This window comes from Salvelinus namaycush, chromosome 1 (genome assembly GCF_016432855.1).
Source record: "Salvelinus namaycush isolate Seneca chromosome 1, SaNama_1.0, whole genome shotgun sequence".
NCBI lineage: Eukaryota > Metazoa > Chordata > Actinopteri > Salmoniformes > Salmonidae > Salvelinus > Salvelinus namaycush.
In genome coordinates, this window is record NC_052307.1 from 15338486 (window position 1) to 15365274 (window position 26789).

The following is a 26789-nucleotide window of genomic DNA, read 5'->3' on the forward strand; positions in this document are numbered from 1 at the left end:
AACCCGGAGATAATGAATAACAAAAATATATTTATTAAATAAAATAAACTATGGTGTGTGTGTAGTCATTAATCAGTAGTGTAAGTAAGTAGTTGCTTGCATACATGGTGATAATGACGGGTGTTGAGAGGTGCCAAAACAAAGAACAAAAAGAAACAAACCACATAATGCCACAGCCAAAATCCAACAGCGTGTCTGCATTGAGAGAGTCTAGATTGAATGAATGGGGGAAGTTGTATTTATCCCCGGGACACACCCGAGCCTAAGTGTGTCCCATTTTCGCTGATGACCTTCCCGGCTCCGCCCAACAACATCCTATTAAGGAGAAAAAGAGCGAAGAGAAAGAATTCGGCAGACAGAGTGGGAGGGTCATCTGTAGCAGGGCAGAAATTTGACTTACTGACTTGTTGGGAAGGTAGCATCCTATGACGGTGCCACGTTGAAAGCCACTGTGCTCTTCATTACAGGTCACTCTACTGCCAATGTTTGTCTATAGCAATTGCATGGCTATGTGCTTGAGTTTAAACACCTGTCAGCAACAGGTGTGGCTGAAGTAGCTGAATGCACTTATTTTTGAAGGGGTGTCCACATACTTTGTATATGTAGCGTATTCCTCAGGCATGAAATGTGCTGCTGTGTACATGTCATCTGTATACCATTCTCAACCTATTCCTACAGGGGAAACTATACAATGAGTATCTTGCGCTGTGTGCGGCTGAATTTGACTTCTGATATTGGGGGGGGGGGGGGGGGGGGGGGGGTCGATTGGAAATCTTATGGACTGCCCTCTGTAATTCAAACCACAGGGATTCAATGGGATTCAAGTCAGAGGACTGAGATTGCCATTCAAAATGTAGATGTTGTGGTCAATTATCCGTTTCTTTGTGGATTTTGATGTGTGCTTGCGGTTATTGTCTCGCTAGGAGATCCACTTGCAGCCAGTGTCAGCCTCCTGGCAGAGGCAACCAGGTGATTTTTGAAAAATGTATTTATATCAGATCACAGCACCGCCTGGATTTTGATAAATGGCATTGGCACTTGGATTGGAACCGGTGCTATGGTCAGATGACATGAAAATAGAGCTCTTTGGCCACGCACACCAGTGGTGGTTTTGGTGTTGAAAAACAGAAGCATCTGCAGAAAAGTACATCATACCTACAGTAACATATGGTGGTAGATCTTTGATGTTATGGGGATATTTTGCTTCAACTGGTCCTGGGGCCTTTGTTAAGGTCAACGGTAGTGATGGGAGAAAAAGTGGATACAGTTACATATTATTGTTATTAATTTGACAATAAATTGTATCATATCGTTTTGTTAATATTGCAATATTATTTTTGCGCTTGTTGGTTGTACCTTTGCCAAAACTCCAGTATTTTTCATCCATAGCTTGTCCTCCATCTTCTTTTTAAATGTTTAAATAGGGAGACAATTTGTTTGACTAATCAAAACTCAGCAAACACATGGCGAGCAATATGTTTGGAACGTCGAATCGCAATAAAATCAGAGTATCTAATCGCAATACATATAGAATCGTGAGAAGCGCAATATATATGGTATGGTATATGGTATATATGTACCATAATACATATGGTATCGGCACCTAAGGATTGTTATAATATCGTATCACGAGGTCCCTGGAAATTCACAGTTCTACTCAACGGCATCATGAACTACCAAGTACCAGGACATTTTAGCCAAAACCCTGGTTGCTTCTGCCAGGAGGCTGAAACTTGGCCCCAAGTGGATCTTCCAGCAAGACAATGACTCCAAGCACTAATCAAAATCCAGAAATAAATGGTTAATTGACCACAAAATCAACATTTTCCAATGGCTATCTCAGTCTCTGGACTTGAACCCCATTGAAAACCTGTGTTTTGAATTGAAGAGGGCAGTCCATAAGCGCAGACAGAAGATATCAAGGATCTGGAAAGATTCTGTATAGAGGAATGGTCTAAGCACACTCCAAACATGTTCTCCAATCTCATAAAACATTTTAGAAAAAGGCTCAGAGTCATTATCCTCGCAAGGGGAAGGTGCTATATTATTAAAAATGGGTGCCAATAATTATGGACCCCACTGCACATGTAGCTTTAATTCCAAAACATGCAGAGAGTAGTGCAGAAAAAAATAGTTGAAGACTTTTATTTCAAAGTATCTATTATAAAAAATACCATTCTAATCTTCCCTGTATGAAGAATATGTTTTTTAAAATGTCTTTCACCTCTGGGCTTAAATATTTTGGAATCTTCAACATGCCAAAATAGAGATGGAAATGCTTTCTCCTCTACACATCTAAGGGAATTATAAGCAAGTTCTGAAAACAAGACCTCTTCAAATACAGAGAACTAATATATGGTAATAAAAAATAAAAGAAACAAATTAATATGTGTTTGCAATGGGACCAATCCCAATGTGACCAGGCCTCAAACCTCAGTTCCCTGAGTTAGTAACAAAGAGCATTCATAGATGACAACTACCAAAAATAGCCTTCAGCAACTATGACATGACCATATCTAAAAGAACAACAGTCATTTACCTTTTAGAAAGCACAGACATATTATTCTATTGCGCAAGCATGAACATAGATTAAAGTACATTTCAATTTCTCATTTATGCAATCTACGAGCCTGCCAACAAAGGTCACCACCAATAAATAGAGGTACATTGTCATCCTTAAAGGAGTGATTTGTGAGCATCTTGTGAGGATTTCATGGTTGTGTGTGTGTGTGTGTGTGTGTGTGTGTGTGTGTGTGTGTGTGTGTGTGTGTGTGTGTGTGTGTGTGTGTGTGTGTGTGTGTGTGTGTGTGTGTGTGTGTGTGTGTGTGTGTGTGTGTGTGTGTGTGTGTGTGTGTGTGTGTGTGTGTGTGTGTGTGTGTGTGTGCGTGCGTGCGTGCATGCGCACCCGTGCATTTATGCGTCAGGTGGGGAAAGGGACAACTATGGATTATGTGTAGTTTATCTTGTTATGATACATTGCATCACACTGGACTCGGGTAGACGTAGCATAGTAAATGTAAATCCGGGACACTCCAATTAGTATGTATGATATGTTACATTTCGTATGGTATGTATTAATTTGTGGATGTCAAATTACAATTTGTATGATATGTTATGAATTGCAATTCATGCAATATGTTACGAATTGCAGTTTGTACAATATGTTACAAATTTTTCAAAATGCATGATATGTTACGAATTAGCTAGGTGGCTAGTTGGCTAATGTTAACTTTACCTGGGTGTCTAACATTAGCTAGGGTTAAGGTTAGGGGTGGGTGTTATGTTAAGTGGTTTTAACCAGATTAGTTTCATCTCAACCTTAGAAAACTCCAGTTTAAAACGGTTTTGTTTACAGTGTATTGAGAATTATAGCTATATACAAAGTTGCATGTACAAAAAAGTTCAATACCCCTATCTGGCCCCTTATAAAAAAGTGTACAGGTAGATACATAATGCAGAAGCACAGAGACTGCATCCAGGATTGCTTCACTGTGAAGTAGCATTAGGACACAGATCTTCCATTACGGTATTGGAGCATGTTAACACCATATATGGTTCACGCTATTGGTAAGAATACTGTATGTACAGCCTATCACCGTGGAGGTTCACTGTAGAACAGTCTCAGTCTCGATTCCAGGGGAGCAACTCCAACAGTCCCAGACACGGGTCTTCTGCTGTATGTCTACAGTATGGCACAGCATCTCATCAGCACCACAAGTGTCCATAGTTAGTGTCCAACAGACCCCAGATGCACGGAGAGCCTGAGATGTGGAGACTCGCTCACTGCGACCCTTTGTCTATCAACCAAGACATGTCCCCTGTCCTGCAATGTGGAGGAAACGAACCAACAAAAAACATCACTCAGAGTGCATATTATGCAGTTTAGACAATAATTATGTGGATAATGTAGTCTAGGCTCTGAACAACAGAAAACAAGAGTGTAAAACTGGAAGTGAACTACATGTCATTATAAACCGGGTGGTTCTGGATGCTGATTGGCTGATAGCCGTAGTATATATATATATTTCCCAAAAATTATTTCACCTTTATTTAACCAGGTAAGCTAGTTGAGAACAAGTTCTCATTTACAACTGCGACCTGGCCAAGATAAAGCAAAGCAGTGTGACACAAACAACAACACAGAGTTACACATGGAATAAACAAGCGTACAATAGGGGAAAAAAGTATATATACAGTGTGTGCAAATGGCGTGAGGAGGTAAGGCAATAAATAGGCCATTGTAGCGAAGTAATTACAATTTAGAAAATTAACACTGGAGTGATAGATGAGCAGATGGTGATGTGCAAGTAGAAATACTGGTGTGCAAAAGAGCAGAAAAGTAAATAAAAACAATATGGGGATGAGGTAGGTAGATTGGGTGGGCTATTTACAGATGGGCTATGTACAGCTGCAGTGACTGGTTAGCTGCTCAGATAGCTGATGTTTAAAGTTAGTGAGGGAAATATAAGTCTCCAGATTCAGCGATTTTGCAATTCGTTCCAGTCATTGGCAGCAGAGAACTGGAAGGAAAGGCGGCCAAAGGACGTGTTGGCTTTGGGGATGACCAGTGAGATATACCTGCTGGAACGTGTGCTACGGGTGGGTGTTGTTATCATGACCAGTGAGCTGAGATAAGGTGGAGCTTTACCTAGCATAGACTTATAGATGACTGGCTCCAGGTCATCTATCAGACTATACCACGGGTATGACAAAACATTTATTTTTACTTCTCTAATTACATTGGTAACCAGTTTATAATAGCAATAAGGCACCTCAGGGGTTTATGGTATATGGCCAATATACCACGGCTAAGGGCTGTATGCAGGCACTCCACGTTGCATTGTGTGTAAGAACAGCCCTTAGCCGTGGTATATTGGCCATATACATTACATTTACATTTTAGTCATTTAGCAGACGCTCTTATCCAGAGCGACTTACAGTAGAGTGCATACATTTTATTACATTTTTTTACATACTGAGACAAGGTATATGGTATATACCATACCCCCTCATGCCTTATTGCTTAATTATAGCATAAGCATGCTGAGGCTGATCATTGTGTGTTCTGACAGAGCGTTTCACACACAGCCGTATCGTATAGCGTTTCATGAAGGGATTTATTTTGATTTATTTGTATATATTTTTTAGGAGCTATATCAGCTTTAATATTGCAGATACAGTATATTGTGGGTTCTATCAATGTAATTGTCTGCACATGAAGGGATTGTTAGTGGAGACTGAGATTAAGAAAGACGTCTTAGCTTTCTTAGTTTTCGTACTTGCGTTGTCGGGTTAACAGCCTTCATTGTATGAATGGACAATTAAAAATGAAGGATCTACATTAGAGAAAGTAAGATATTGTTTACAGCACAGATGTCAAACTCATTCCACGGCGGGACGAGTGTCTACGGGTTTTCCCTCCTTCCTTGTACTTGATTGATGAATTAAGGTCACTAATTAGTAAGGTACTCCCCACACCTGGTTGTCTAGGGCTGCATTGAAAGCAAAAAACAAAAACCTGCAGAGACTAGGCCCTCCATGGAATGAGTTTGACACCCCTGGTTTACAGTAAAGCATTACAGTACTGTATCTTAAAGGAAAAATCCACAAAAAACGTATCATATCATCATGATGATGTGGAAAGTGACAATTTGCTTTTTGAAAGACCTACATTTTCAAAACTTGATCACTGACATGCGTTGTATCAACAGTGGACTAATGAAAATTAAAAAATGTAAATACATAAAACTTTCCTTCAAGCAAACTGACAGACACCCACTGGTAAATATGTAAACCCTCTTCTACTTATTAACATTGGAAAAGTATATCACTGTTTTCACTTATCATGTGGTAACATTTATAGAGGTCAGTGTTTGCTCATAGTGAGCCTCGGAAAATGTAAAGAACATAACCTCATTGTCACCCAGACCCAACTGAAGACCATAGACATGCACTTACTCCACATCTCGCTTTCTAATCATCTTTCCAGACCCTAAGACCTCTGCCACACGGGATACAATGGGGTCATAGTTCATGCTGGCCACGGCAACCACCTCCTCACCCCTATAGGTAGGAGAGATTAACCAAATAACTTTTAGGGAAAACTCTAGGATTACTAGAGTTTAGTCTGCTGTAAGGATGAACACTCCTGGATTATATAAGAACAAACAAAACATGACAAAAACAAAACAGAGGATTTACTTTACAAAACAACATGAGCCGATGGCTGAATGCATCTCAGTAGATAGCCACAATTGTGATTGGACACATACCTGGTATAAAATGCCACAAACTTCAGCTCGTCCACGTCTCCTTGGATGATGACATCATCAAAGCCATCCCCGTAACCTTGGTAATAGAATAAAAGCACTTTCTTAAGTAGGTCTGTAAAAAGAGTAAACACACCATCACAGCACCACCACCACACCCATTATGATGGCATACTTCTGAATCCTATGATGACTGAAAACCCTCAGTGTCTGACTTCACAGCTAGGTGGCAGTACTGGAGCTACAATCTCAACAGAGACATTTGGAGGAGAGCAATTTTGGTAGTAGTCTTACCAACTCACTATTTTAAGATTACTTCCCAAACAATTCACACAGTACATAAACAAAACTTGTATAACTTGTGTGTGAAAAAGTTTCCAATGGTTCAGTGGGCTAGACTGCATGGTGCTGGCAACCCGATGGTGGAGGTTTGGATACATGCACAGGCCACATATAATGAATGGATGTGACACTGTCTATTTTGACAGTTCTGCCATGTGCTTCGGATATAATCTGCTAAATGACCCTACCGGTATTCAATTATATTACTTGTGGAGTGAGGCTTTGTTTACCTGCATAGCGTAGGCTTTTCCCAAACATGGCCGACCAGAAATAGGGCACTGTTTTGATCTCAGTGGGTCTTCCCATCATGCCAAGTGCTGCCGCTCTCCCTGTCAATCCCAAACAAACAGAAAAGGTCCCATAAAAACCAATATACTGCAAATCCAGCCCCAGACATGCAGCTGAGTGTTTGACCCCTTAGGGAAAAACTCACACTTTAACTCACACTGTAATACTTAGCCCTTAAAAATGAACCCTTACCGTGCACATGGGCCATTTGCCAGTGTGGGATGTTCACCTTCTTATTGCTCCGCCCCGGAAAAGGAAACGTCACAATGTCTCCTCCGGCAAAGACACCATCAACGTTGGTCTGCATTGTCTGAGGGTTAAAGGGTTATCCAGAAGAATATAGGAGCCAATGTGGAAATCAGGAGGATCTCTTACTTGTAGACAAGCCACCTAACAAATTAGAGGATAACTGGAATTTTCCCTGTCAGGAAAAACTCAGGTCTCTAGCTCTGCAAATAACACAGTAACACTTGTACATTGCAATAAAGTGGCACTGAAATTAATTGTTTCTATGAACTGAGTGCATTTGAAATTAAATGAGTACATTCAAAGTATTTGTGTGTTATTATAATTGTTGTGCATACAGTGCCGTGTGTCCCAATTGTAGTTTCTACCTTGTTGACGGGGACAAAACCCTTGGAATCCATGTGAACTCCACTCTGTTTCAGGAAGCCAGTGGCTGGGCCTGACCCTGCAGGGGTCCCACATAGATAGAGTCCACCATTAATTCACCACCAGGAAGCAGAGTAACAATGACTATTGTAAGCCAGAAGAGGACTGGTCACCCCTCAGAGCCTGGTTCCTCTCTAGGTTTCTTCCTAGGTTCCTGCCTTTCTAGGGAGGTTTTCCTAGCCACCGTGCTTCTACATCTCTATTGCTTGCTGTTTGGGGTTTTAGGCTGGGTTTCTGTATAGCACTTTGTGACATTGGCTGATGTAAAATGGGCTTTATAAATACATTTGATTGATTTGATTGAGTGAGAGTGAGTTGGATCAACTCTACTTTACACTCCTGCACCACCACTGATAGGAGTGAGTTTGCTAAAGTGGAGGCTATTGCTGAACGAGCATTTGTGTCTCTGAGCTAGCAGCCTCACCTGTGCCAATGACACACACGTCCGCCCTTAGTACTTTCCCACTCTTCAGAACCACCTCTTTCAACTGTGGAACATAAAAACAACATTGACAAAAACAGTGAGGCAACACACACATAATATTACCAATAGATTACCCTCAGTTCTACTACTTCCGTTCCTGACTACAAAGTTCAGATATTTTTTGCAAAACCAGTATTGTCAAGTCTTTTTTACTGAGCCATACTCCAAATGGAGGCTGTAATTGGTAGTAATCTTGGCTGCTTGTCCTTTCTTTTTGTTGGCACACTGTGGTGCATCGGGGTCAGTCACACCCATTCATCAGCATTCAATGGCTGCATCCCCATTCTCCACCCTTCTCCCCAATTGTATCGTTGCACACTTCCCATCATGGATTTGTGTAATCATTCGCAGAGGGAGTTTCCACCATGGTGAAATCAATAACGGAAGTGTGCATGGTAGAGAATCTGGGCGAAGCCTAAAAGTGGGCTTGACTGGCCAGCAGAGAGAAGGAAGGAGAGAGCCATCTGTGCATGTTATGCTGTTTCTCTCACTTTCGGAATACCTGTCCATCATGGCCAAGCATCTCCGATACCTCGTTCAACATGTAGAACTTCACCCTGTTTGTCTCAAACAGCTGAAAAGTCAGTCAGAAAGACAAGCAGACACAGGCAGACAGACAGGCAGACACGGTGAGAGAGAGAGAGAGAGAGAGAGAGAGAGAGAGAGAGAGAGAGATAGCACTGGGTTAAGGTTCAAAGGTCAAAACCACTTCTCAAAGAGTTGAGCTTTTGTTAAGTTTAGCCTAAATTGTGTTCAGCTACACATTTTTTTTATTTTTAATCTTCCATAAGCCTGTTATTAATGCCAATGGTTAATTGGCGGGTAGGCAGTAACGCTTCTTATGAATACTTTCTTAATAATGGATTATTAACACATTATGCACATTATGTATGACTGTATCGACAGTCTCCCTCTGCCTTATCTTAACAGCAGGGAACATGCAGTGTTACCATGCTGAGACCCTATCATGCTGAGACCCTATGCACTCACGCACGCACACACACACACACACACACACTCACACACACACAGTATAAACTCCCCTGAAAAAACAGGACTAGTGGGCAATATCTACCTGATTGTCTAAATAAGTGCATGAGCACCGATAAGAAAATACTCTAAATATTCCCTTGTGGCGCCTGGTGAATTGAGCCCAATGAACATGATTCACGTTTAAAATATATACGTTTCTCTGAGTAGAAATGCAGATTAAGCTGTTCTAGAGGTAGTAGGGCTGACACAGAGCCTGATTTCTCAGGGGTGGGTCCCTACCTTCATTATGGCTTTCCCTACTTTCTCCCCCAGAGCTTTCCGGAAAGGGATTGCTTCTATCCCAATGATGGAGACAGAGTGGGCCTTGTCGGTGAGAGCAGCAGCCACCTCCATACCTAATGCAGAGAATACAGAAGATTACACATGCACACATTTACAGATAGACATGCTACAATTAGAGTAGTACTATCAAAACAAAGGTTCCAAACAACTGTTCAACAAAGTACAACTTAATGTAGCCTTCATAAACACTTTAAGGCTTATAGATCAACATTCCTTCGGAAAAGGAATATGTGACTGTTTTATCTACTGCATGTCTGTCATCTCTCTCACCAACAAATGATGTTCCCACAATCACAGCATTCTTGTTGTTGGCCAGCCTGGCTACGCTGTTAGCATCTTCAGGGGTTAGGAGGTGAAACACATTCCTAACGTCCTGGCCTTTGTAGTTCATCAGCTTGGGTCTTACAATAGACAAAAGATGGGTATATCAGTGTCTACAGAACAATGAGTCACAACTGGTCATATCAACAAGAAGAAAATTGAATTCCATTTAATTGCATTCAACCAAAGACAATTTACGGTTACTCCTTACTTGCTTCCTGTGGCAATGAAAAGCTTCCTGTATTCCATCCTAGAGTCGTCTTGAAAAGTCACAGCCCTCGTCTTGACGTCCACTGCCACAGCCTATTGACATCCAAACATCCCAGTTAGAAAGAGAACATAGGGCCAGGGTGTCACCAAGGGAATCCATACCACTTCATTGCTGCTCTGAGACCAGTGTCGTGTTCAGTAGGGCACACTGTAACAAAAGTTTGCAACGGGAAAAAACTAAAATCTTCTTGGAAGAAGTTCGACCAGGTAGCAACACCCTGTTTCAATCTGTTTGAAAACTGCCCACTGAACACAGCCCAGATGTGGATTCAAACTTAGCCAATATAATCAGTGTTTCAGGTCTTACCTCCTTCTCCGTGAGCAACTCGATGTCGTGGGCTTGGAGGAAGTCTATGGAGCGTAGCCGGAGCTGCTCTGCTGTGCTCTCCAAGGACTGAGGGGGAGATGGTTAGTTACACCGCACCACAGCACTGTACACCACAGGTTGGAGTTTATTGGAGGTTTATTGCAGGTTGGAGGTTTGTTATTGGTGACATTCAGTGAAGAAATGCCACTTTTACGATGCTAATGCAACATACATTTGTTTGGTTTCATTTTTAACATGATCACAATTTGAAACTCAAGGTCAGCAAACCATTTTCTCATAGATATCATGGCCAAATTTCTACATTGGCTGGGACAAATATTATCCCAAGATTACAGACTAAAGATGGGTTCAAGATGGGTTAATAATACTAGCAATAACAAAATGGGAAGTATTTTGGAGCATGAAATGTCTGGGAAGAATATTCAATCTGCTACGAAATACAGTAGGGCATAACTAGTAGTCCTTCATCAGCAATTTCAACACTGTTTGTATCCAGAAGAATAGTCAACTTAAAGAACCCTCATGGTCACTAAGTCCTTATGGAGATAGTCCTTTTACCATCTCTGTGGTATGCTCTGGATCTCTGTACAAACCTTACTCAGTTTAGGCCTGTCATAGGGTGGGTGTTTGTCCATGGTGCACATGACAATGCGATCAGTGAAGCCTTCCTGTCGCAATGTCTCAGCGCACACCAGCCCTGCTGGACCTGGAGACACAAGACACTTGTTTAATGTCTTTATAGGATCTTAGATCCATGCTATCCAAACTGAATCCAAGCTCCCTTTACCATAACTATTGAGTGAAACAATAGTAGTGAATTGGAGTGTGGATTGAGTTTGGCATACCAGACACAATGTTCGAGCGTTGTGAACATAAACAAAACACTTTGAAGCGTGTTAAAACTAAGAGCATACAGTTAAAACGTACTGTAGTACAAATACACTATGAACTAACATCCTTGTTGATGCAATAATTCTTGGGAGCTGCTATCATCTATCCTTTTTTGGAATACTCAGGACCTATACTGAACTGAACATATACAGTATGGTTCAAGTCCTAGTCGACGGTTTGAACATAAACAAACAGACTTCTATTTACCAGCGGTGCGTGCAGGAATGGAACTTAAGTATTTTGGGCACTGGCCAGCCGGGCTAGTAGACTGACATTTTTTATTAGCAGGGTCGAAAATTTGTGTCATGCGATATTTGAAAAGGCAAAATGTCAGTTGCCGGCGTGCAAGTTGAACACATTTTCTTCTAGCCCGGTCTGAAAACTACTAACCACGGGCTAGTGGGCTAGCTTAATTTCCATCCCTGAGGGTGTGAGTGTAAGGAGATGCTCAATGACCAACTCACCTGATCCAACGATAAGGACCTGGCTGAAGCCAGTGCTGGAGTTAACTGCTGAACATCGGGCCATGGCTTTTGACCTCTTCTGTGACTGAAGATCCTGGAAGAAAGAAATGTTTGCCAGGTCACAGGTCATCAAAGGGGGATCAGTTGATTTAGCACAATGATCTATTCTAAATAGTCCCAGAGTGTCTTTACCTGTTTGTTAGCACGAATTATCACTTTGTCCTTTTCAACTCGGACCTGAAACAAACAGACATGAGCGATGTGTACACGGTTTTGACGATGCTTAGAGAGAATGTGAAGGCAGGGAATGTGAATGGCATTGCGAACCGAACGAGGAAGGTCACCTGGAAGATGTACAAGCTGTCCAGCCCAGGAAAGTCCTCAATGTCTCCTGTAACGATGTTGAAACAAGCTCCATGCCAGGGGCAACGCACGTGGCCTTTGGACAAGATACCTGCAACACACAAAGATATACAGTACCAGTCAAATGTTTTGACACACCTACTCATTCAAGGGTTTTTCTTAATTTTTTACTATTTTCTACATTGTAGAATAATAGTGAAGACATCAACACTATGAAATAACACGTAAGGAATCATGAAATAACCAAAAAAGGGTTAAACAAATCAAAATATATATTATATTTAAGATTCTTCAATGTAGCCACCCTTTGGTCTTGATGTCAGCTTTGCACACTCTTGCCGTTCTCTCAACCAGCTTCATGAGGTAGTCACCTGGAATGCATTTAAATTAACAGGTGCCTTGTTAAAAGTTCATTTGTGGAATTTCTTTCCTTCTTAATGCGTTTGAGCCAATCAGTTGTGTTATGACAAGGTAGGGGTGGTATACAGAAGATAGCCCTATTTGGTAAAAGACCAAGTCCATATTATGGCAAAAAGATCTAAATAAGCAAAGAGAAATGACAGTCCATCCGTACTTTAAGACATGAAGGTCAGTCACATTTTCAGTCAACCTGGAAAATTTGAAGAACTTTAAAAGTTTCTTCAAGTGCAGTCGCAAAAACCATCAAGCGCTATCATGAAACTGGCTCATGAAGACCTCCACAGGAAAGGAAGATCCAGAGTTACCTCTGCTGCAGAGGATACGTTTCTTCAGAGTTACCAGCCTCAGAAATTGCAGCCCAAATAAATGCTTCACAGTGTTCAAGTAACAGACACATTTCAACAACAACTGTTCAGAGGAGACTGCGTGAATCATGCCTTCATGGTCGAATTGCTGTAAAGAAACCACTATTAAAGGACACCAATAATAAGAAGAGGCTTGCTTGGGCTAAGAAACATGAGCAAAGGACATTAGACTGGTGGAAATCTGTCCTTTGGTCCGAATTTGAGATTTTTGGTTCCAAACACTGTGTCTTTGTCAGATGCAGAGTAGGTGAATGGATGAACTCCGCATGTGTGGTCCCCACCGTGACGCATGGAGGAGGAGGTGTGATGGTGTGGGGGTGCTTTGCTGGTGACACTGTATGTGATTTATTTAGAATTCAAGGCACATTTAACCAGCATGGCTACCACAGCATTCTGCAGCCATACTCCATCCTATCTGGTTTGCGCTTAGTGGAACTATTATTTGTTTTCAACAGGACAATGACCCAACACACCTCCAGGCTGTGTAAGGGCTATTTGACCATGAAGGAAAGTGATGGAGTGCTGCATCAGATGACCTGGCCTCCACAATCACCCAACCTCAACCCAATTGAGATGGTTTTGGATGAGTTGGACTGCAGAGTGAAGGAAAAGCAGCTAACAAGTGCTCAGCATATGTGGGAACTCCTGCAAGACTGTTGGAAAAGCATTCCAGATTAAGCTGGTTGAGAGAATGCCAAGAGTGTGCAAAGCTGTCATCAAGGCAAAGGGAGGCTACTTTGAAGAATCTAAAATCTAAAATATATTTTGATTTGTTTAACACTTTTTTGGTTACTACATGATTCCATATGTGTTATTTCATAGTTTTGATGTCTTCGCTATTATGCTACATACAATTGAAAATAGAAAAATATAGAAAAACCCTTGAATGAGTAGGTGTGTCCAAACTTTTGACTGCTACTGTACATCCCACTGTATCACTCACCAATCCATCTCAGAACTTGATTATAACATAAGACAGCAAAAATATGAATTTCCATACCAATATTCCACAGAAAAAGCAAACAATGCAGAACGGGGCTCACCTTTGACCAGTGGTGCCCCATAATGTGGGCACTTGTGCCCCATTGCAGAAAACTCTCCATGTTCTTTAATGAGCAGCGCTCTGCCACTTCCCAAATCAACCTCTCTCATCCTAAACAGGAATAAGTGCAAACACAGACACGTAAGCACGCACACACACACACACAGGAAGGGACAAAAATTGTGAGGCAAGGGGAAATAATGACAGGTTCCAGCCATACAAATTTCAGTATTCAGACCCCTTGACTTTTTTCATATTTTGTTACGTTACAGCCTTATTATAAAATGGATTAAATTGTTTGTTCTAATTAATCCACAACACCCCTTGATGACAAAGCAAAAACAGGTGTTTGAAATTGTTGCAAATTTATAAAAAAAAATAAAAAACTGAAATATTACATTTACATAAGTAAATTCAGACCCTTTACTCAGTACTTTCTTAAAGCTCCTTTGGCAGCGATTACAGCCTCGATACTTTTTGTGTATGACGCTACAAGCTTAGCACACTTGTATTTGGGGAGTTTCTCACGTTTTTCTCTACAGATCCTCTCAAGCTCTGTCAGGTTGGATGGGGAGCATCGCTGCACAGCCATTTTCAGGTCTCTCCAGCTATTGTCAGGTCTCTCTCAGATAACTGAACTAAATGCCTACCGCCTCGTAGCACTCACTTCTGTCATCATGAAGTGCTTTGAGAGACTAGTCAAGGATCGTATCACCACCACCTTACCTGCCACCCTAGACCCACTGCAGTTTGCATAACGCCCCAACAGGTCCACAGATGATGCAATAGCCATCACACTGCACACTGCCCTATCCCATCTGGACAAGAGGAATACCTATGTAAGAATGCTGTTCATTGACTACAGCTCAGCATTCAATACCATAGTACCCTCCAAGCTCATCATTAAGCTGGAGTCACTGGGTCACAAACCCGCCCTGTGCAATTGGGTCTTGGACTTTCTGACGGGCCGCCCCCAGGTGGTGAAGGTAGGAAACAACATCTCCACTTTGTTGACCCTCAACACTGGGGCCCCACAAGGGTGCGTACTCAGCCCCCTCCTGTACTCCCTGTTCACCCATGACTGCGTGGCCATGCACGCCTCCAACTCAATCATCAAGTTTGCAGACGACACAACAGTAGTGAGCTTGATTACCAACAACGACGAGACAGCCTACAGGGAGGAGGTGAGGGCACTCGGAGTGTGGTGTCAGGAAAACAACCTCTCACTCAACGTCAACAAAACAAAGGAGATAATCGTGGACTTCAGGAAACAGCAGAGGGAGCACACCCCTATCCATGTCGAAGGGACAGCAGTTGAGAAGGTGGAACGTTTTAAGTTCCTCGGCGTACACATCACAGACAAACTGAAATGGTCCACCCACACAGACAGTGTGGTGAAGAAGGTGCAACAGCGCCTCTTCAACCTCAGGAGGCTGAAAAAATGGGGCTTGTAATCCAAAACTCGGACTAACTTTTACAGATGCGCAATCGAGAGCATCCTGTCGGGCTGTATCACAGCCTGGTACGGCAACTGCAACGCCCTCAACCGCAAGGCTCTCCAGAGGGTGGTGCGGTCTGCACAAGGCACCCCCCGGGGCAACTACCTGCCCTCCATGACACCTATAGTACCCAATGTCACAGGAAGGCCAAAAAGATCATCAAGGACAACAACCACCCGAGCCACTGCCTGTTCACACCGCTACCATCCAGAAGGCGAGCTCAGTGCATGTGCATCAAAGCTGGTACCAAGAGACTGAGGAACAGCTTCTATCTCAAGGCCATCAGACTGCTAAACAGCAATCACTAACTCAGAGAGGCTGCTGCCTACATGGAGACCCAATCACTGGCCACTTGAATAATAAATGGATCACTAGTCACTTTAAATAATGGCACTTTAATAATATTTACATATCTTACATTACTCATATCATATGTATATACTGTATTCTATACCATCTATTGTACCTTGCCTATGCTGCTCGGCCATCGCTCATCCATATATTTATATGTACATATTCTCATTCACCCCTTTCAGATTTGTGTGTATTAGGTAGAGGTTGGGGAATTGTTAGAATACTTGTTAGATATTACTGCACTGTCGGATCTAGAAGCACAAGCATTTCGCTACACTCGTATTAACATCTGCTAACCATGTGTATGTGGCCAATAAAATTTGATTTGATTTTGATTTGATTTCAGATGTTCGATTCGCCCCAGTCTTAGGTCCTAAGCACTCTGGAGTAGGTTTTTTATCAAGGATCTCTCTGTACTTTCTTCCATTCATCTTTCCCTCAATCCTGACTAGTCTCCCAGTCCCTGCCACTGAAAAACATCCTGCATCATGCTGCCACCACCATGCTTCACCATAGGGATGGTGCCAGGTTTCCTCCAGATGTGACGCTTGGCATTCAGGCCAAAGAATTCAATCTTGGTTTCATCAGACCAGAGAATCTTGTTTCTCATGGTCTGAGAGTCTTTAGGTGCCTTTTGGCAAACTCCAAGCGGGCTATCATGTGCCTTTTAGTGAGGAGTGGCTTCCGTCTGGCAACTCTACCATGAAGGCCTGATTGGTGGAGTGCTGATGAGATGGTTGTCCTTCTGGAAGGTTCTCCCATCTCCACAGAGGAACTCTGGAGCTCTTTCAGATTGACCATCGGGTTCTTGGTCACCTCCCTGACCAAGGCCCTTCTCCCCCGATTGCTCAGTTTGGCTGGGAGGACAGATCTATGAAGAGTCGTGATGGTTCCAAACTTCTTCAATTTAAGAATGATGGAGGCCACTCTGTTCTTGGGGACCTTCAATGCTGCAGAAATGTTTTGGTACCCTTCCCCAGGTCTGTGCCTCGACACAATCCTGTCTCGGAGCTCTATGGACAATTCCTTCAACCTCATGGCTTGATTTTTGCTCTGACATGCACTGTCAACTGTGGGACCTTATATAGACAGGTGTGCGCCTTTCCAAATCATGTCCAATCGATTAAATTTACCACTGGTGGACTCCAATCATGTTGTAGAAACATCTCAAGGATGATCAATGGAAACTGGATCCACCAAAACCGGATGAGCTCAATTTCAAGTTTCATAGCAAAGGGTCTGAATACTTATGTAAATAAGGTATTTCTGTTCATTTTTAATATTTTTTTTGAAAATGTATCTAAAAACCTGTTTTCGCATTTTCATTATGGGGTATTGTTTGTAGATTGATAAGGAAAAACATTTTGATCCATTTTAGAATAAAGCTAAAGAATAAAGCGAAAGAATAAAGCTAAAGTAACAAAATGTGTAAAAAGTCAACGAGTCTGAATACTTTCCGAATGCACTGTACATTGTCTTTTGTTTGGCCTTACTGTCCATTTTCCAGGTCTTTGACATGACACACGGAGGCCTCCAGGTAATCGCGGGGTTTGTAGAGCCTGAGGGGGGCGGCAGCGGCGGAGTCCTCATCGGAGAAGTGTTCCAGTGCTCCGTTGGGTCTGCAGTCAGAAAAGGGGCTCGCATTTCCATTGGCGGACTTCACACCTGCTTCCTTTTCTTTGCCCAGAAGGGTTAGCTCCACTTTCACCTCAACTGCAGGACACAGACCACAGACCATTAGCAAAACTGCAGGACACAGACCACAGACCAGTAGCAAAACTGCAGAACACAGACCACAGACCATTAGCAAAACTGCAGAATACAGACCACAGACCACTAGGAAAACAACACCCTTTTCAGGCTGATGTTTGCCCAGTCACTTACATTTAAAAAAAAATGTATTCACTTGTTTTTAGTTCACAACTTTTACCCATCATCCTCCTCAACATTAAGTCACCAGCAGCCACTGATACTCATATACATTTTTCCTTTGATTGCAGAACTCAGCGTCAGACACCCCACGGAGAAGAGTTATGTATCGAATGAAACTGACATGACCATGAAAATACTTTATGAGATTTAAAAAAAACGTGGGGCAAATTTACTGTGGCAATCTTGAGAGCTTTATAGCATATATTTAGAATCACTACACCATGCATTTGTCACGTTCCTGACCTGTTTTCTCTTGTTTTTTTTATGTGTTTAGTTGGTCAGGGCGTGAGTTGGGGTGGGCATTCTATGTTATGTGTTTCTATGTTTAGGTTCATTGTCATTTAGCCTGATATGGTTCTCAATCAGGGACAGGTGTTTTACGTTTCCTCTGATTGAGAACCATATTAAGGTAGGTTGTTCACACTGTTTGTTTGTGGGTGATTGTCTTCCGTGTCTGTGTATGTCGCACCACACGGGACTGTTTCGTTTTCGTTCGTGTATGTAGTCTGTTCCTGTTCGTGCGTTCTTCGTGTTTATGTAAGTTCACATGTTCAGGTCTGTCTACGTCGTTTTGTTGTTTTGAGTTTATTCAAGTGTTCATCGTGTTTCGTCTTATTATAATAAATCATTATGGATTCAACCTACGCTGCATTTTGGTCTGATCCCTACTCCTCCTCTTCAGACGAAGAGGAGGAGAGAAACCGTTACAGAATCACCCACCAACCAAGGACCAAGCGGCGGAATAAAAAGCAACAGCAGCGATCGCAGGATTTCTGGACATGGGAGGAAATACTGGACGGTAAAGGTCCATGGGCTCAACCTGGAGAAGATCGCCGCCCTCGTGAAGAGCTGGAGGCAGCTAAAGCCGAGCGGCGGCGGTATGAGGAGGCAGCACGGAAGCAGGAGAAGGATCTGGGCTACACTACGTGGGAGGAGATCGACAGGTGGGCGATCGACCCAAGGAGAGTGCCGGAGCCCGCCTGGGATTCTCTGGCACAGTGTGAGGAGGGATACCGGCGAATGGAGGCAGCACGACGACGCGGTAGGAAGCCTGTTAGTCAAGCCCAAAAATTTATTGGGGGGGGGGGGGGGGGGGGGGGCTAAAGGGTAGTGTGGCGAAGTCAGGTAGGAGACCTGCGCCAACTTCCCGATCTTACCGTGGAGAGCGAGAGTACGGGCAGACACCGTGTTATGCGGTAGAGCGCACGGTATCTCCTGTACGTGTGCATAGCCCGGTGCGGGTGATTCCACCTCCCCGCACTGGCCGGGCTAGATTGAGCATTGAGCCAAGTGCCATGAAGCCGGCTCTACATATCTGGCCTCCAGTACGTCTCCTCGGGCCGGCATACATGGCACCAGCCTTACGCATGGTGTCCCCGGTTCGCCTACATAGCCCAGTGCGGGTTATTCCACCTCCCCGCACTGGTCGGGCTACGGGGAGCATACAACCAGGTAAGGTTGGGCAGGCTCAGTGCTCAAGGGAGCCAGTACGCCTGCATGGTCCGGTATATCCGGCGCCACCTCCCCGCCCCAGCCCAGTACCACCAGTGCCTACACCACGCACCAGGCTTCCTGTGCGTCTCCAGAGCCCTGTTCCTCCTCCACGCACTAGCCCTGTGGTGCGTGTCTCCAGCCCATTACCACCAGTACCGGCACCACGCACCAAGCCTCCTGTGCGTCTCCAGAGCCCTGTTCCTCCTCCACGCACTAGCCCTATGGTGCGTGTCTCCAGCCCATTACCACCAGTGCCTACACCACGCACCAAGCCTCCTGTGCGCCTCCAGAGTCCTGTGCGTCCTGTTGCTGCTCCCCGCACTAGCCTGAAGGTGCGTGTCCTTAGCCCGGTACCTCCAGTTCCGGCACCACGCACCAGGCCTACAGTGCGTCTCAGCCGGCCAGAGTCTGCCGTCTGCCCAGCGGCGCCTGAACTGCCCGTCTGCCCAGCGGCGCCTGAACTGCCCGTCTGCCCAGCGGCGCCTGAACTGCCCGTCTGCCCAGCGGCGCCTGAACTTCCCGTCTGCCCAACGCCGTCTGAACTGTCCGTCTGCCAAGCGCCGCATGAACTGCCCGTATGTACTGAGCCTGCAAAGCCGCCCGTCTGCCATGAGCCTTCAGAGCCGTCCGCCAGACAGGAGCCGCTAGAGCCTTCCGCCAGACAGGAGCCGCTAGAGCCTTCCGCCAGACAGGAGCAGCCAGAGCCTTCCGCCAGACAGGATCAGCCAGAGCCGTCCGCCAGACAGGATCAGCCAGAGCCGTCCGCCAGACAGGATCAGCCAGAGCCGTCAGCCGGCCATGACCAGCCAGAGCCGTCAGCCGGCCATGACCAGCCAGAGCCGTCAGCCGGCCATGACCAGCCAGAGCCGTCAGCCGGCCATGACCAGCCAGAGCCGTCAGCCGGCCATGACCAGCCAGAGCCGTCAGCCGGCCATGACCAGCCAGAGCCGTCAGCCGACCATGACCAGCCAGAGCCGTCAGCCGGCCATGACCAGCCAGAGCCGTCAGCCAGTCCGGAGCTGCCCCTCAGTCCGGAGCTGCCCCTCAGTCCGGAGCTGCCCCTCAGTCCGGTGTTGCCCCTCAATCCGGTGTTGCCCCTCATTCCGGTATTGCCCCTCATTCCGGTATTGCCCCTTAGTCCGGTGCTGCCCCTTAATCCAGTGGGGTTAATTTGGAGGGTGGTCATTGGGAGGAGGCTACAAAAGCGGGGATTGACTATGGTGGGATGGGGACCACGCCCAGAGCCTGAGCCGCCACCGTGGACAGATGCCCACCCAGACCCTCCCCTAGACTTTTGGTGGTGCGTCCGGAGTTCGCACCTTGAGGGGGGGGGTTATGTCACGTTCCTGACCTGTTTTCTCTTGTTTTTGTATGTGTTTAGTTGGTCAGGGCGTGAGTTGGGGTGGGCATTCTATGTTATGTGTTTCTATGTTTAGGTTCATTGTCATTTAGCCTGATATGGTTCTCAATCAGGGACAGGTGTTTTACGTTTCCTCTGAGAACCATATTAAGGTAGGTTGTTCACACTGTTTGTTTGTGGGTGATTGTCTTCCGTGTCTGTGTATGTCGCACCACACGGGACTGTTTCGTTTTCGTTCGTGTATGTAGTCTGTTCCTGTTCGTGCGTTCTTCGTGTTTATGTAAGTTCACATGTTCAGGTCTGTCTACGTCGTTTTGTTGTTTTGAGTTTATTCAAGTGTTCATCGTGTTTCGTCTTATTATAATAAATCATTATGGATTCAACCTACGCTGCATTTTGGTCCGACCCTTACTCCTCCTCCTCATCCGAGGAGGAGGCATTAGACGAGCGTTACAGCATTAGATATTTGCTGAAATAACACACATACACAAGGACAGGCCTAAGTGGATGTTTGGGTTTATTTGTTGTGAGGCGCCCTGAGGCATTTGATGACATCTGATAAGTTGCCTCTGGTGTTTGTATTTCTGCATTTGAAGAGGTGGTTGTGCAACCTGTTTTCACTGCAGCCAGATTTATCTCTTCGGCAGTAGAAATGTGCTGACCCTCCGGTTCCTACACGATAATCTGGCTGGAATTTTGACCTGCTGAGCAAGTCTTAATTAAAATCAATGGAAAATCATGAGAGTGACTGCAATCACAGGAGAGGAAAGGGGGAGAGGCATCCATCCCCAGACTCATATGGGATCTTTTTTTTCAAAGGAGAGATCTTCAACTAGGACCTTATGTAAGAGAATTCACATTGTGTATTAGATTTGTTATTGGGATATTAAAAATTTCGATATTCTCTTTTCTTTTGATTCTCAGATCATAAAATCACATCCGCTGATCGGGGCAATTCTGAATCAATAAATTGATAGCTTACTCAACCATATGCTCCATGCTGAAGTCAGAATGTTGATTGATGTATAGTGAGCTCCAAGTATTGGGACAGTGACACATTTGTTGTTGTTTTGGCTCTAGTCTCCCTGTTTTAGGGGACCAAATACTAAACTTTTGACTACTTTAATACACATATAACTGAATTTGGCCCAATACTTTTGGTCCCCTAAAATGGGGGGACTATGTACAACAATTGATGTAATTTCGAAACGGTTCACAAAATATGGGAGAAAATACCCTCAAATTAAAGCTTACAGTCTGCACTTTAACCTCCTAGCCATTGTATCATTTCAAATCCAAAGTGCTGGAGTAAAGAGCCAAAACAACAAAACATGTGTCACTGTCCCAATACTTTTGGAGCTCACTGTATATATAAAATGAAGAGCAGCATGATAATTGCAGATTACTTAATTAATTCACTAATTTGTTAATTCATTGAATCTAAAGTAAGCAGCACCACCCATTCATGTACATGAGCATTTTTTAAATCATCATAAAAAAAGCATAACGTGTATATTTTGGTTCACCTCACCTTCTCCTGGACAGGGGTTTATTTGTCAATGACTTGCAAACTATGTGAGATGACTCTGTCCTAAAACCTATTACCTTTAACTGAGGCTATTTGTCCACAATGTGTAGTTGCTCTTACTTTTGTACTGTATATTACATGTACAAAGTGTAATTTTACATTCATACACACTGCTAAAAAACAAAGCTGATTTGTGGTTCTATATAGCACCATTTCTTCTAGAAATGCAAGCGTCTTTGTTTTTGGATTATTCCTGCCTAGTTAAGGGATCAATCTCTCCACTGAGATTATCCAATGCACCAAAGAGCAATATGATTTATTGACAGCAAAACTGAGTGAATTGTACACCTCAGGAGAAACATACTTGTCAAGTGAGGAAGAGATACTCCTTCTGCGTTCTCTCACTTTGCCATATGTTATCACTTCATCCCCTCTCTCACACACTCATTCCCCGTTCTTTTCTCCCTTCTGTTTTTCCATTCAGAGGCATCATGTGCTTAATCCTTTTGAGTGGGCACTGATGGCTTTATATTATTCCTAGTCTTAGAAACTATTCTGTGTTTACTTGACTCTATGATGCTAAAATATTTTATTGGATCAAATTGAGTAGTCAGCTCCCACTAACACACCTGTAGGGATCATGTAAAATGTATTAGTCAAATTAGGTACCAATCTGCTTTTCACTGACTGCAGAAACTCACAGTGTGCATCAATGTTTTGACTGGGCCCACGCTTTTCAGAAATGTTCAGTATCACATCAGGCAATACACTTGAATAATTATTATCATCTTCATGTAATTGCTTTATGATTTCAATTTTTCTCTGGATTTTTCCTAACCCTTACCTTAGCGCTAGGTACAGTTGAAGTAATTACAATACTTTTTACATTGTACTTATAATAATATAACAATTACACAGTTATGATGGTGTGATACTGTATTCTACATTAAAAACATGTATTTATTTAACATTGTGTAAAAGTTTTTGTCTGGTTTAGTTTCTCAACTATACTGGTGCTCATCCCTGCTGTGTCCAAGGTTCCGTTCAGGGTCCCACTTGTTTCCTAAAGACTGACTAATTAGACATTTTACAGTCAGGGACCTCTGTTCCAGCACAGCACCCTCTAAAGTCGCCCCTATAGAACTGTAGACTACCTACCTATCCCCTCCACTTTATTCATACTAGCTGCCAGTGTGGTATTGCAGTGGTTGTTTTTGTGAAAATTATGTTTTGGTTTTTTAAACCGCTCTCCATAAGAGCTAAAGCACTATTAAGTCAAAGCTTTAGGAGCAAGCAAAGATATAAAACATGTAATGTGCTTGATTACAGCACTTACCACAGCCTTCAACAAGCTGACTGCATTGCAACAGTGATATGTTTGCTTTGAAACAGTCATACATTGTGCCATACGTTTAAAACTCAAATTTGACTATGTAATCCTCTTGAAGGCAATGCAATTGAGAGCATTAAAATTCCTCCTCCACAAATCGCCATGCTACAAAGGCAGTCAGGAGAGGGGTTTGTATGACCTATATACTGTATAGCTGGCGAACAAATGCCAATTATTCCAGGATTTGGAAGGGGTAGGACAGACGGAAGGAGAACAGGAAGCAGGACGGAGGGAAGGAGAACAGAGGGTAGGACGGAGGGAAGGCGAGCAGAGGATAGGACGGAGGGAAGGACGGAGGGAAGGAGGACGGGGGGTAGGACGGAGGGAAGGAGGACGGGGGGTAGGACGGAGGGAAGGAGGACGGGGGGTAGGACGGAGGGAAGGAGAAAGGGGATAGGACGGAGGGAAGGAGAAAGGGGGTAGGACGGAGGGAAGGAGAAAGGGGATAGGACGGAGGGAAGGAGAAAGGGGGTAGGACGGAGGGAAGGCGAGCAGGGGATAGGACGGAGGGAAGGACGGAGGGAAGGAGGACGGGGGGTAGGACGGAGGGAAGGAGGACGGGGGGTAGGACAGAGGGAAGGAGAACAGTGGGTTGGTGGAGATGGTGTTCACCTGGCTTGCTTTTGGAGAGGCATCCTCCCATTATGGGCCCAGGGTAGAGCCAGGAGGCCTGGCTGGAGGAAGCCCAGGGGAGGTGAGGAAGAGACGGGGTCAGATCCTGGGGTTGGGCTGCTGGGTCGGGAGGTAACCACGACAGTGTTGAAACGGGGGTATCAGTATGTGCAGGTGCAGATCCAGGTCAGCCATTGTAGACATCAGCTCTCCCACATCACCACCTGGGAGGAGGAAGAGTGAACAACAGCTGAGTGGCTGAAAAGCCCAGTGGAGGCTGGTCGAGGCAGAAATTGGGAGGTTACAAAAGCCCAACCATCAAACAGCACCACTACTCCAACCTGGACTCAGGGGTAGACTTAACATAGTAAATGTAAATTAGTATGATATGTTACGTTTCATATGGTATGCATTAATTTATGGATGTCCATCATCCATTTCATATGATATGTTACGAATTACAATTTGTATGATATGTTACAAATTGCAATTCATACAATATGTAATAAATTCCAATTCATACAATATGTTACAAATTTGCCAAACCTATGATATGTTAGGAATTCCAATTTGTTGTCGCTAAATTTTCCTAGGTGGCTAGGTGGCTAACGCTAACATTAGCTAAATTTGCCAATAAGCTAAAATTAACACACAACCTTTGGGTTGCTAAATGTTTACGTTATACGCTCACCCATCCACCCCGACCAACCACCCTACTTTCGTTTTTGCCTTAAGTAACCTTCTGTCTTATGCAGCCATACCAAACGTGACATGTCATAATAATTTTACGTCTAGTCTATGAGACCAGGCTGACTACACAGTTCTAAAAGTTTCTCACATGACTACTTGTGTTTTTTAGAGTTCCTCTGTATAGAGTGGTGTGTGTGTGTGTGTGTGTGTGTGTGTGTGTGTGTGTGTGTGTGTGTGTGTGTGTGTGTGTGTGTGTGTGTGTGTGTGTGTGTGTGTGTGTGTGTGTGTGTGTGTGTGTGTGTGTGTGTGTGTGTGTGTGTGTGTGTGGTGTGTTTGCATTTGTGAACCACTACCTATTTTAGTCATTTAAATATGTACAGTTTGTGAGTTTGCCTAAGGATACCAAATAGTTGATATCAACATTAGGAAAACTTTATATTTTCATAATATTCTGAAGTAATTGAGATAATATCACGCGAGGATTAGCCACATATATCAACCATGGCTTAGAAATGGTACAATGAACTACTATGCATTCATGATGCCATTCATGATGCTGAGAAACATGGACAAAGTCCTGGAAAGGCCACTGTGGTAGTTAAAGGGCTAGCCTAGCACTCATTAACAACCATTAGCATTCACAGCACCATCCACAGTGCTCTCAATGGCATTTTTGACAATTTGTTTTCCACCACAAAAACTGCCGTTTGAAAAGGAGAGGGTGTGTAATTGTTCGTCAACCTGTAGAGAGGCCCTAACTTGGTTCTCTGAGGTGGTATAGAACTAAGCAGCTTCTAGTACTATTCCTGTGTGCTCTGCCCTCCAGCAACACTTGGCAACAATGTAAGGCTGAGAAAAGGTTGTCACTTGTTTTCTACACTTGTCTTCAGTGTTGGGGAACCTACTTTGAAAATACAGTTTACAAAGCTACCAATTACTTCACACGGGAAGAAGTTAAGCTACAGTAGAGCTACCCTTAAGAAAATATTGTTTACTGAACTAAAGTCACTTTGAAAAAGTAGTTCACCACATCCAAACTACTTAGTGAAGAATTATCATATCTAAATCAGAAATGTCATAGACTACAATTGCATGACCAGATCACTCTGGAGTCAGATGTTAACATAATGTGCAATTTAGCCTATTAAAAACTAAAATTATGTTTCAAGTGAGAATTATGCAGGTCTAATGCTGAAAAAGAAAGTAAATTCTTGCCTACTTCACTCATATTTTATTTTAGCCTAAAAAGTAGTGTGTATTTCCAATAGTTAGCTACACCAATACATGGCAAACAAGTAATTAACTACTGAAAACACTACCTAGATTTGAATTGAGTTCAACTACCACCAAGCTACTTCAAAATGCAGTTAAATTACTAGTTGAACTACATGTAGTTCACTCCTCCCCAACACTTATTGTCTCTCTACAATGAAGCTAATGTGTGTGTGTGTGTGTGTGTGTGTGTGTGTGTGTGTGTGTGTGTGTGTGTGTGTGTGTGTGTGTGTGTGTGTGTGTGTGTGTGTGTGTGTGTGTGTGTGTGTGTGTGTGTGTGTGTGTGTGTGTGTGTGTGTCCAAATGCCCTTGAAGAGAATGTAATAGTGTTAATCATGTTAATTGATAAAATGTTCGACATACATTGTTACTTAATGTTACTTACATACAGTGCCTTCAGAAAGTATTCACATCCCTTGACTTCTTCCACATTTTGTTGTGTTACAGCCTAAATTTAAAATTGATTAAATTAAGATTTTGTGTCACTGGCCTACACACGATACCCCATAATGTAAAATTGGAATTATGTTTTTAGACATTTTTACAAATTAATTAAATATGAAAAGCTGAAATGTCTTGAGTCAATAAGTATTCAACCCTTTTGTTATTGCAAGCTTAATAAGTTCAGGAGTAGACATTTGCTTAACAAGTTACATAATAAGTTGCATTGACTCATCCTGTGTGCAATAATAGTGGTTTTTAATGACTACCTCATCTCGGTAGCCTACACATACAATTATCTGTAAGGTCCCTCAGTCGAGCAGTGAATTTCAAAAACAGATACAACCACAATGACCAGGGAAG

At 43.5% G+C, this 26789-nt stretch overlaps 1 protein-coding gene across 1 annotated transcript in view; it reads right to left on the bottom strand.

Moving 5' to 3' along the window:
• Positions 1 to 3142: 3142 nt before the first annotated feature.
• Positions 3143 to 26789, bottom strand: part of LOC120049389 (apoptosis-inducing factor 3-like) — a 34766-nt gene continuing 11119 nt past the window's right edge. Inside the window, exons 2-20 of the mRNA XM_038995689.1 lie at positions 24024 to 24247; positions 17201 to 17420; positions 13856 to 13965; positions 12009 to 12118; positions 11857 to 11901; positions 11665 to 11758; positions 10903 to 11015; positions 10289 to 10375; positions 9923 to 10014; positions 9661 to 9791; positions 9328 to 9443; positions 8558 to 8629; positions 7996 to 8059; positions 7514 to 7590; positions 7092 to 7209; positions 6842 to 6940; positions 6273 to 6348; positions 5959 to 6063; positions 3143 to 3823 (exon numbers count right to left, since the gene is read on the bottom strand). Of these exons, the coding sequence (XP_038851617.1) occupies positions 3781 to 3823; positions 5959 to 6063; positions 6273 to 6348; positions 6842 to 6940; positions 7092 to 7209; positions 7514 to 7590; positions 7996 to 8059; positions 8558 to 8629; positions 9328 to 9443; positions 9661 to 9791; positions 9923 to 10014; positions 10289 to 10375; positions 10903 to 11015; positions 11665 to 11758; positions 11857 to 11901; positions 12009 to 12118; positions 13856 to 13965; positions 17201 to 17420; positions 24024 to 24054 (1803 nt within the window). The 5' untranslated portion in view covers positions 24055 to 24247 and the 3' untranslated portion in view covers positions 3143 to 3780. The remainder of the gene's footprint in view (positions 3824 to 5958; positions 6064 to 6272; positions 6349 to 6841; positions 6941 to 7091; positions 7210 to 7513; positions 7591 to 7995; positions 8060 to 8557; positions 8630 to 9327; positions 9444 to 9660; positions 9792 to 9922; positions 10015 to 10288; positions 10376 to 10902; positions 11016 to 11664; positions 11759 to 11856; positions 11902 to 12008; positions 12119 to 13855; positions 13966 to 17200; positions 17421 to 24023; positions 24248 to 26789) is intronic.